The sequence below is a fragment of the Pyrus communis genome, chromosome 6 (genome assembly GCF_963583255.1).
Source record: "Pyrus communis chromosome 6, drPyrComm1.1, whole genome shotgun sequence".
Lineage (NCBI taxonomy): Eukaryota > Viridiplantae > Streptophyta > Magnoliopsida > Rosales > Rosaceae > Pyrus > Pyrus communis.
The window spans coordinates 25,456,656-25,468,134 of record NC_084808.1 but is presented as its reverse complement, the minus strand read 5'-3'; the positions used below and the strand labels follow the sequence as shown (position 1 = coordinate 25,468,134).

General features: G+C 37.9%; 2 protein-coding genes across 2 annotated transcripts; one reads left to right on the top strand and one right to left on the bottom strand.

Annotated features, from left to right (window-relative positions):
* The first annotated feature begins 832 nt into the window (after positions 1 to 832).
* Positions 833 to 3,829, top strand: LOC137738313 (probable LRR receptor-like serine/threonine-protein kinase At1g14390). The gene is made up of 7 exons (XM_068477951.1): positions 833 to 2,198; positions 2,294 to 2,427; positions 2,554 to 2,797; positions 2,881 to 3,074; positions 3,167 to 3,225; positions 3,300 to 3,408; positions 3,505 to 3,829. Exons 1-7 carry the CDS (start codon positions 974 to 976, stop codon positions 3,736 to 3,738), a joined length of 2,199 nt encoding a protein of 732 aa, XP_068334052.1. The 5' UTR covers positions 833 to 973; the 3' UTR covers positions 3,739 to 3,829.
* Positions 3,830 to 4,111: 282 nt separating this feature from the next.
* On the bottom strand, positions 4,112 to 7,234 carry LOC137738314 (ubiquitin-conjugating enzyme E2 2). Its single transcript, XM_068477952.1, has 6 exons — positions 7,094 to 7,234; positions 6,235 to 6,368; positions 6,100 to 6,125; positions 5,908 to 5,997; positions 5,237 to 5,325; positions 4,112 to 4,421 (listed from the first exon to the last, which is right to left on the bottom strand). Exons 2-6 carry the CDS (start codon positions 6,357 to 6,359, stop codon positions 4,293 to 4,295), a joined length of 459 nt encoding a protein of 152 aa, XP_068334053.1. The 5' UTR covers positions 6,360 to 6,368; positions 7,094 to 7,234; the 3' UTR covers positions 4,112 to 4,292.
* Positions 7,235 to 11,479: the final 4,245 nt, after the last annotated feature.

Genomic DNA, 11,479 nt, shown 5'->3' with positions numbered 1-11,479 from the left:
AATATTTTATAATATTAACATAAAAATTAATGTTAAATTCTGAAGTAACAAAAAAATTATAAATAATTTTAATTTGAGAGAGTCTCTTAACATTTCACTTACTATAAAGATTAACATTTCACTTACTATAAACATGGTCAACAACATCGAGCTTATCGCCAATTGCAAGCGTTTGAATTACCGACAAGTTGACTTCATTTATAATTTAATCCCAAACAAACAAAACAGTGCAGGATGGTAGAAAATTACAAACTTCGGAACAACCAGTTTGCTACTTAAAACACTAGTTCGCGTAGCGGAGGATCGGGATGGGCTTTGTTCAAGAAACTTGTCTACATCGCTTTCGTTAATATGTCGGCATTTCGATTTAAGAATGTATTTTATATGAAAATAAACATGTAAAAAATAAATTCGTGGTGTTCTGTCCAATAATCTAAAATTATCCGAAGACAAATTTGTACAACTATAATAAGTGACGTTGTATTATTGAACCGCAACGCATACCTTATTCGGAAACCATTCTGTGCAGGCCGTCACTGCAGATGGGTTGTCTTGCGTTGTCGCTTTGTAATTGAACTGGACCGACTCCACTAAGTACCGTGCGATTCTTGCATTGCTCCACTTCAAAAACTCTGCAATTTTAGTCTCTTCAGATCTTTCATTCCCTCCACAACAACGGCTTCACCTCCTTTCTGTTGATATTCCAGTCCTTTTCTTTCATGATTTCATCACCCTCGCCAGTTTTTCTCTCACTTCGAACTGTAAAATCCTTTCTTGTCACCTCACCTCACCTTACCAAACCGAGATCTTTCTGCTCATTACCTGCTTCCTTCTTCTGAAATATTCTGCAGTACACTGAATTTAACGGCTGGACGTGCGCTCAAGAATCCAGAGGAGTTTAACGGTTGTATCTGAGCCACAGACGAACTTGGACTAACTGGCTTTTCTGGGTTGATGTCATTTTCTTCAAAAAATGAAGAGCTTCTGGGTTCCTCTCTGTTTCTTGTTTCTCACTCTATCCATTTCTCCTCCAGTCTCAACCGCTCAGCTCACTCCGACCGAAGTTCGAATCCTCTTCCAAGTGCGGAAGCTTCTCGAATACCCCGAAGCTCTTCGGGGATGGACGAACTGGACCAACTTCTGCTTCCTTCCTCCCTCCCCCTCCCTCACAATCGTCTGTACAAATAACCGCCTAACCGAATTGACTGTCATCGGAAACAAAACCAAAACCTCCCCTCCAAAACAGAGCACTCTGTCCAAATCCTTCTCCATCGACCCTTTCTTCACCATGCTCACCAAGCTCTCCAACCTCAAATCCCTCTCATTGGTCTCCCTCGGCCTGTGGGGCCCGCTTCCGCCGAAGATCAACCGGTTCTGGTCGCTCGAAACGCTCAACCTCAGCTCCAACTCCATCTCCGGCGAGATTCCGGCTTCTCTCGGCTCGATCAAGAATCTCACGAGCATAAATTTGGCTGACAATTTCCTTAACGGAAGCGTTCCGGATCTCAGACCCCTAACATTTCTCCAAGAAATCAACCTCGGAAATAACAAGTTGGGTCCTGGATTTCCCTCGTTGGGAAACAGTATTCAAATCATCGTTCTCAGAAACAACTCCATGAGATCTGAGATTCCGACTGGACTGAATAACTTCGATCAGCTGACGGAACTGGACATCTCCTACAACAAGTTTGTGGGTCCCATACCATCTTTCCTCTTCTCGCTGCCCTCCATTCAGTTCATCAATCTCTCCCAGAACCAGCTCACTGGGGCCCTGTCCACCAACTCAACCTGCGGCAAAAACCTCAGAGTTTTAGACATTTCCCAGAATTTGCTGATTGGGAAGCTGCCCACCTGCGTCGGGTCGAACTCGAAGGCGTCGAACAGGACGGTTCTGGATTCGTGGAACTGTTTGTCGAGTGGGAACTCGAAGTACCAGCATCCGTATGCCTTCTGCCACAGGGAAGCTCTGGCCGTGAAGCCGCCGGCTGAAACTGCGGGGAAGAAGGAGGAGAACAGAATAAAGCTGGGTGTGTTGCTGGGTGTGATTGCCGGCATTGTGGGTGTTGCTGGTGGTGTGGGGTTGCTGGTTGTGGTGATTGTCAAAAGGGCAGGGGAGAGGAGCACAGAGGATCGATTTGACAGATCCAAGGTGGAGAAAATCTCAGTCAGAAGCTCCCCAAAGCGTAATGTCAATGCAAGTAAGTGGCTGTAGCGTGAAAAGTCTCTGACTTTATTGCCTGAAAAAATTAAATCAAAGTAAAAAGTGACTAATATTTGCATTTGGGTTTTTTAGGGCGTGTGCCCCAGTTGATGAGGCTGCCAACACTCGGGCTCCCCCCGTATCAAGTTTTCACGCTCGAAGAAATCGATGATGCAACAAACAATTTCGACACTGCTAATTTGATCACGGAAGGACCTCAAGGACAGGTATTGCATTGAATTTGAACTTGTTTGTTATTCATTTAGGACAATATCAGTATCACATGGATGCACGAACGTCATGTACAGTGAATTTCTTTTGAAACGAGATATTGCATTATGCATCATTAACAGGTGTACAAAGGGTGGCTGAGAGATGGTTCACAAGTGCAAGTGAAATGTGTGAAGTTAAAGCAGAAGCAGTTGCCACAAAACTTGAAACGGAGCATGGAAGGCTTGTCAAAGATGAGGCATAAGCATCTGGTCAGCCTTATCGGACACAGCGCTGTCACGTACCAGGACCATCCCACCGCATCTAACACGGTATTTATTGTTCTTGAGAACGTCACCAACGGGTCGCTGATGGACCATCTCACCGGTAAAGAACGGACGTCCTGCACAGAGAAGAACTGTAATTGGATTAACTGAAACACTTGTAATATGCACGGTTTGGTTTTGTAGATTGGAGAAAGAAGGAATGGATGAAATGGCCGCAGAGAATGGCGGTTACCATCGGCATTGCCAGAGGAGTCCAGTTCTTGCACACCGGCGTGGCTCCCGGCATCTTTGGGAACAATTTGAAGATAGAGAACATATTGTTGGATGAGAGTGTTTCTGCTAAAATCAGTAACTACAATCTGCCATTGCCATTTCAGGTGAGAATTGGCAAAAAGTAAACGAGCTTGAAAATTTTGAAAAGAAGGTGAAGTGTTTGTAGTCATTAACAATTGCATTCTCTAATTTGCAGGTTGGTTCGGAGAGTCATCTTCATGGAGAAGGGATTAGTAGTAATTCCCATCTAAGCAGGTATTTACTTTTCTTCATCTTCTTCTGTTCTACCGCGGCGTCTAAGTTTTCTTACGAGAATGGTAAAAACGCAGTGCCGAAGCAGAGAAGGAAGATATTTACCAGTTGGGCATTATTCTACTTCAAGTTCTTACTGGTAGATTGATCAAATCAGCTACCGAATTCGATGAGCTTAGGATTCAGGTAAATCTTATAGAGAAGAGTTCTTCGACCAACATTATCAGTTGTCGCAGGAACTGAACTAATGAAGTGCGTTTCCTTTTCATTTCTAATCAACAGTTCGAAGAGGGCTTGATAGAAGGACGATCGACGCTACGAGAAATAGTAGATTCGTCAATGATTGGGAGTTTTGCGTATCAGTCGCTGAAGACGGCTGTTGAAATCACCGTCAATTGTTTGAGCAGAGATCCAAGCAAGCGTCCTTCCATAGATAACGTTCTTTGGAATTTGCAGTATTCGATTCAAGTTCAGGAGGGGTGGACTAGCAGTGGAAACCTCAGCGCACAAATGTAGTACTTCTTTAGCGGGATTTACAGTTCTACTTGATACTTGTTGGGCAACGTGTCCATACGAATAAACCAAAGTCTATAACATTTCGTGTTTACTGTTTTTCGTTCGCTCAATATTCTAAACTCTATAATCTACGGCGAGCATAAGCAGAACCAAACACGAATGCAAAGGGGCGGACACATCAAACCCAGATGAAAGTGTACAACCACCATGGATTCATGGTACACAACTTCGCACGCGATGGTCACGTGACGATGTTGTGAGAGGCAAATGTATAAAGCAGATGCATATCAACATTTCCTTCAACCCCAGTCTACATGATATGATAAGAGCAAAATTAAATGCAGTTTTAGATGGAAGAAAACTGCAAGGCAGGTGGTCCAACGTATTAGATATACGAGGCCTAAACGCCACTGAATAAAATGACCAAGCAAAATATTTCACAAGATCAGAAAGTTGAGTTCTTCACAACACAAATGGTTTTCAAGTTTCAAAGTTATTTAAACAGAGGCCTGATTCAACTGATTTTCGAAAGCTCTCCATCAGGAGTTAACTCTTTAATCCGCAGTCCAACTCTGCTCAACAATCTCGCGGACTCTCCTATTGTATTCGCGCTTGTTCTCGCTAAACATCCGTGCAGCTTCTGAATTTGCTGGAGAGTTTGGGTTTGGATCACACAGCAAAGACTGCAATAAGAAAAAAACATATTAGGAAATAAAAAACAACATAAATAAAAAGGCCAATAGAAACAGAGTGAACTCCCTCAACAATCTTATATTTCATTCATCTGTATTGACTAAAAGCCATATATCCACATAAACATATGAATATGTGCGTGCGCCTTCGGTTGTGTGTTGTTAAAAGAGAGCATAATCAGATAGTTTTGTTTTAAAAACAATTCCCATACATATAGTTATGGTAATAATTATGGGAAAATGGAAGTGTGGTTATACTGAGATGATTACTAATTTTATGCAACATGAAGCGATAGCCAAGATCTGAGAGAGGTGCAATAAGAAGCACTTGATTGTCCACATGCTTTTAGAATTCTTGTTCTTTGAAAGGAAAGGTGAAACAGACGGGGACACATGAAAATTCCATGTGGATAGAAGTAACAGACATAATTAGGCGTGAGGTGCATGTGCATGCATTGGTACGATGGTTGAAAGAAAACAGAAGAGACGGGATATTTTCTTGGAGGAAGAACACAAATCAGTACAATCAATGCTTCCTTGCTCTCGTAGTGCTCAAATAAATGCTACAAAACTTAGTTTTGGATTGGAATGAACAAGATGGGGCACTTAGACCAAATTTGTGTGACACAAAAGACAGCAACTTATCCTTTCATATATGGTGTTTGAAAAAAAAAAAAAAAAAAATTCCTTTCATATATGGTGTGTGGTCTCTTACAAACATAGCATATGACACACGTAAACAATAGGTTCTCAATAAATCAAAGAATTAGAAGTAACCAAGCAATAAATAGAACATAAACAAATACCTGAATGGAGGTAAGTATAGCTGCTACATCATAGATAGGGCTCCATTGATTCTGTAGGATGTCCAAACAAATGCTTCCATCTGCATAAACTGGAAAGGCGAGACAGACAAAGCTTAAAACTTGAAACAGCCGAAATATTTCCAACTAATTGCATTGTGGTTAACTTGTTAAAACATAGTCACAAATATGAGTGAACAACCAAGGCAACAAGCTGTGAAGGTAAAGATGATCAGTGATTCAATCTCAATTAACACATGTTTGCAAACATAAAAATAAAAAATAAATAAGTACTTCCATTTCCTCAGCTCCTTTTTCACCCATGAAAAGCTAGTTTGGCTAAGTGAGTGAGTGTATAACGATTAAAAAGAAAAATGAAAGACATAGTTTTCTTCCAAAACAAGGTAATGACAGGATATGACGCGTAAGAAAACTAAAACCTGATAAAAGCACAATACCAGAGAACAAACTGTGCTACAATTACATATGCACAAATCCAAGAGGAAAACTGAGATAATAGATCCAAACACAATAAACTCCTCTACTAATTTAAGAACTATCGAAAATAACAATTATTGCAGTTTGTATTTGTATGTGCATACATATGTACCAACTCATGTAAAAACGTAAAACGTGCATGCAGGTATGGGAGTGCAGTTTCTGTTTGAACTTACTATTTGGATGAAACATTCGAGAAACGAAACGCACAGTTGGCGGCTTATTTGGATAGTCCTCTGTGAATTGGAGTGTCAACTTAAACGTACCTGGGAAACACAAAAATATTTTTAAAGATGTAGCTTAAAAGTTACACATGGAAGAAGAGAAATCCAATTGCAACATGATATGAAGTTCATCTCAGTTTTTACCTCCATCCCATGGGGTGTCATCAGGCCTGCAGTTCAAACAATAAAGTGCATAAATAAAATTGTACGGGATCTCAAGAAAAACAATCAAACTAAACTGAAATAGGCAACAAAACACAATCTCCTTCGGAGACATACCCAAATATAACAGCATTCCAAAGCATAATATTGTTGTCTTGAGGGGCACCACTTATACCAGCAGGAGGATCCTGTTGCAACCTCTTGAAATCCCTCATTAGTCTCTTCCTTGCAGGAGTCGACATCCTCACCGCCTATATATATTAGGCCAACCAAAGAAATAAAAACAGAGTCATGGTCGAATACTTTTCCAAACATGGGTGTCAAAAAGTAAACACGCAGGCGTCGTTGGAAGCAAGAAATCAATTCATAACTTGCATCAACAGAGAATTGCAGAAAGTACAACCCAACCAACACGTTAAGGCATTCGAGCAACATAATTGAGGTTAAACAAAAACTTACCTAAAGATTAAACCTAGAAATGAACACAGATTCAAAGACTTCAATCCGAAAAGCTCAAGTAACCTCTAAAATATAAACCAATATCAAAGCCCAAATTATGCAATATCCAAATTATTAAACAAAATATAATTGATTCCTATAAATAATTGACTGAACTTTGATGCACCTGAGCTCAAATAAAGTCTAAATCCAACACTAAATGGATCCCAATTGCACACAAAATCTTAGTCAACTGGTTGCTATACAAGTTCGAGCTATAAACAAAAACAAAAACCACAACCATGCATAATCAAAATCCAAGATCCATATTCCTATCAGCTAATCACGTCAAGCTAAAATCATTAACGAAAAAAAATGAAATCACACAAAAATTTAGGGTTTATTTTCTTGTATTACAATTAAGAAATTAGATCTTCTACGAAATCAAATTCCACACAGACCACAAATCGGAGGAAAATTCAAATATTGCATCTGTTATAAGATAGCTGAAGAAATAAACCCAGAAATTAAGAAAAACCTGTTAGCCGACGGCGAGAGAATTTGATTCTCAAAGACAGATGTCCAGAACCGCGGGAACGGATGGGAAGATTTGGCAGCTCAGGAGTTTTCCCGCGAAACAAACAGATGGATGTTAAGCTAGAGAAAAAGGCGTCGGAGGAGGATTTCCGCGGTGGCCGGAGGATGAGAGAGAGAGAGAGAGAGAGAGGAGGAGAAAGTATTTTTAGGTTAACAGGTTTCTAAGCTGGGATTGATTTGGTTTTATATTTACAGGCAATTAAAAACGCTATTGGAAGTCTCTCAGGTCAGCGCTTATTCTCTCCCTCTCTCTCTCTCTCTCTCTCTCTCTCTCTGTCTCTTCCTTGGCGCGTCTTCTTCTCTTTGCCAACTTGCAAAAAGCCAACATGACAATGGGATGTCATCATTCATCAACCATCACCACATCAACTTCATGTATGGTACCATATCATTTTCATGTGTAGCGTAGGGCTATTAAGATATTGGTGTTTATTATATTGTCGTACTGTAAATCTTATTATACAATTAAACATAAAGTAGTGGTCGGAATAAGGAAAAGCGGCCCTCCTGAGTCGAAATAAGTTGCAGTAACTCAATTTCAATTTATTGTGCAAATTTTGTAGTCACTTTGAAGTTTGTGCTTTTAAATTAATTCCATGTTAACGATAACCATTCGTGCTGGATTTTTGCAATATATGTGACCCTATTTGAGCATTGTTATGGGAGGAAGACGTTGTATTCTAGTGTTGTTGATGAATCCGCTCGTGGATTATGTATTTGACATATAGCTAGAAGCATTGTGGCGACTACAAATGCAGTTTTCTTTTAATAAAAACAAACAATCTAGCATACTTTACTACGGTATAGTAACTTTTTACATTTATTGTTACGATATTGACATGCTACACTAAGAGCCAGTTGGTAGCTCGTGTAAAAAAAATTATAGCATTGATCCTTGAACTTTGACCAATTGAAATTTTGATCTTCAAACAAAAAATATGAGAATATTAATTTATGAACTTGTCTCAATGTGAAGCAATAATTCTTATAAGTAACTTTGTTGCATGACTTATTTGCCCCTTATAACCCTTCATTTTGAACAAAAATTCTAAACAAAGAATGACTATTATTCTACATTGTGACAAAGTATTTTTCCAACATTAGGCAAAAGCGTTTTTCTTTAAAATGTAATGTTTATCAATGACTTGAGCGTGAGAACGCCAAATAAATATAACATGGAAACTAATTTCGTTGTTGGTACCGTGAAACTTCCTCATTTGGAAAGCTGTGCTGATAGTGAATTGGCGAAATTAAATTAGCAAAAGCATGAATGTTGGACTAAAATGATGCACCAACGGACCAACCATGTCAACGATAATTCTAGATGTGGACCCCACATACGCCATTCCTAAATAAACATGCACGTATACGTTACCATTTGAGAATCCGAATTCTCGCCGTATCCTTTTTGTGAGGATTGTGAATTATATTTGTTCATCGTATATTGTACGATCAAAAGTTATTTTAAATATTTTTATTTAAAATTAAATATAAACAGTACTTGACAAAAACTGATCGCACGATACATGATGAACGGATACAAATTTACGAATTCTTAAGATCGTCAACAAAAGAATCCAAAGAAAATCCTGGTAGTACCATTTGCATTCACAAAGTCACAATATCATTTCTTAATTTTATCAAATGGGTCCAACTAGTCACTTTATGTGTCAAACGTGGTAATCATTAATCCCAAATTTAATCTTTGGTTAAAACGCATAAATCATATGGTGAGTTTATAGTTATGGAGTATGATTTTCCCCCTTTCTAATTCCTTCTCTTTTCCTCTTCTCTTCTCACAATTTATTTTTTTGTCTTTATTTATCTATAAAAAAATTAATATAAAATACTAACATGATTTAATCGTAATCATTTAAATATGAAATGAAGGAAGTGAAGAGAAATTAGGAGGAGAGAGAATTATAATTCATAAATTATTACTAATAAATCTCTGTACGTCAACAAAAAGTTAATAGTAAAAAGTGTGTGAACTAAATAAACGACTTCGAGTGTATAGAAACACAATTTTAAATATTTGAGTTACATACGTTTTTGAAAAGATTGAAAGCAACTTGATTAATAGTACCAATGATATCCAGCAGTTTTATCTCTCCACCCCACTTTATATTCTCAACCACAACTAAAAATTAAAAAATAAAAATTCTCCTTTCTCAGCCACCCTAATTACTAAAATAACCTTCATGTGTTTTTCCTTTAATATGAAACAAATAAAATAAAACAAAAAACTGAAGGAAAACTCAAAGATCCGAGGATCCGTACCAGACACGGCTATGACAAACACCCCCTTCCCTCCGGAGAGGGATTATCTTCAAATCTTTTCCTCTATAGCTCGCATATTAAGTAATTCGGATTCTTAAAATTTGATCTAACGATCTTTGAAATCCGGACTCCTAAAAGTTATAATAATTTTTGGCAGTTAAATTTTTTAATTCGCGGGCTTTGGAGGAAGAGATTCAAGATCTTTTTCCCTTCCCTCCTAAGTTCTGCACCAGACCATGAATGCCCGACAAGGATGGTTCATATTTTCTACTCTCTCTCTCTCTCTCTCTCTCTCTCTCTATCTATATATATATATATATATATATGCCTTCCTCTATTCCCTCTTATATCCATACTCGTTCGTATAAAAAACAATCGCATAAAGTGAGGCCTCATCTTTGTCCTTGCAAGGTCTCCTTTTTTTGGCTGCTCTCAGATGACCGCGTCGTCAAAATTAAGGAGATTTGCACGAAAAAGTCCCAGTATGGAATAGTTGGCAGGAGGAATCTGGCGATTGCAGTTTTATTTGGGCGATTGGATATTTCTTGGTGTCATTGAGTGTTCTTCAGTTTCGTTGTCAACAAAAATGGTTGGGGTGGGTGCTGGCTAGTGACATTAATATTTTTTTTTTGTAACATTTTAATTTTTAGATCAAGGTCATTTTGTGTGAGGTTAAATTTGTCTATAGAACTTTTATATTACAGTGAATGGAAAAATAAGCTAATAAGATGGGCATAGCACCTCTCAACTTTTATTGATTGATTCTTCTTAGATTTATTTATTTTATTTTTCTTAAAAATGAGGATAACTGGTAGCAAGTCACAATTACTCACTTCTTTGGAATTTAGATAGGCTATGGGAAATTTGACTCTGTCTGTGGTCACAGTCAAGCAGACTCAGCTCAGAGCATCGAACCCAAAACTTGTCATATTTTTTTGTTTATTGATGAGTCTCAGTTTGCGTCCTTACCATTGTGTCACTTGTTGTGATTATTCTTCTTTGATTTAGTCAATTATAAAATAAAGATGTGAAAATTATTTCCAAGCTTTTAATTACTAAACTAGTATCAAACTAATAAAAAAGGAGAACGCTTCGGAATCTGCTTTGAGCATGGTGGAAACTCCATTTTCTTCAATTTTGATTCCTCGCAAACTAAGTGCTTTAATTATGGTCAATTTCAAGTGATGGCATAAATAAAATTCTTCTGCCATAAAATGATAAGAGAATAGTGGATGACTTTTTATAAAGAAAAGTTTTTTGTGGCAACAGGGATTGGCTCAATTGATAAAGTCTCTATTTTGTGTGTCGCCTAACCAAAGTTTGAATTTTATTGCCAACAGCTTTCGTTATTGCGTGATATGTAAATTTCTACGTAAACCAATACCAATAACAGTTGGCAGTTAAGTGTCATGCGAAAGTTCTTCTAACTCGAGGCTGTAGGTATACTTGACACTGATTGGGAGAATAACCAATCTCTCTATAAAGTGGATGGAAAAATAAGATAATAAGATGGCCATAGTACCTCTCAACTTTTATTGATTGATTAATCTTCGATTTATTTATTTATTTATTTCTTAAAAAGGGGGATAACTAGTGAGTAGTGGCAAGTTACAGTTATTCATCTCTTAGGAATCTGGAGTGGCTATGGGGAATTAGACTCTGCATGTGGCCACAGTCAAGTAGACTCACCAGCTCAAAACATCGAACCCATAACTTCTCACATTTTTTTGTTTATTGAGGAGCCGCAGTGTGCGTTCTTACCACTATGGCACTCGATGTGGTTATTCTTCTTTGATTTATTCAATGTGAAAATTATTTCTGAGCTTCTAATTACTAGACTAGTATCAAACCAATAAAACAGGAGGACGCTCTGGAATTTGCTTTGAGCATGGTGAAAACTCCATTTTCTTCAATTTTGATTCCTCGCGAAGTAAGTGCTTTAATTATGGTCAATTTCAAGTAATGTCATAAAGAAAATTCTTCTGCCATAAAACGATAAGAGAATAGTGGATGACTTTATACAAAGAAAAGTTTTTTGCGCCAACAA

Excerpts from the sequence above, each read along its gene's own strand:
- LOC137738313 (XM_068477951.1), top strand. The coding sequence starts at position 974 with ATGAAGAGCTTCTGGGTTCCTCTCTGTTTCTTGTTTCTCACTCTATCC. Across the intron at positions 3,075-3,166 it reads ATCTGCCATTGCCATTTCAG|GTTGGTTCGGAGAGTCATCT; the intron begins GTGAGAATTGGC and ends TCTAATTTGCAG. Across the intron at positions 3,409-3,504 it reads TCGATGAGCTTAGGATTCAG|TTCGAAGAGGGCTTGATAGA; the intron begins GTAAATCTTATA and ends TCTAATCAACAG.
- LOC137738314 (XM_068477952.1), bottom strand. The coding sequence starts at position 6,359 with ATGTCGACTCCTGCAAGGAAGAGACTAATGAGGGATTTCAAGAGGTTG. Across the intron at positions 6,126-6,234 it reads TGGAATGCTGTTATATTTGG|GCCTGATGACACCCCATGGG; the intron begins GTATGTCTCCGA and ends TTTGAACTGCAG. Across the intron at positions 5,998-6,099 it reads TGACACCCCATGGGATGGAG|GTACGTTTAAGTTGACACTC; the intron begins GTAAAAACTGAG and ends TGTGTTTCCCAG.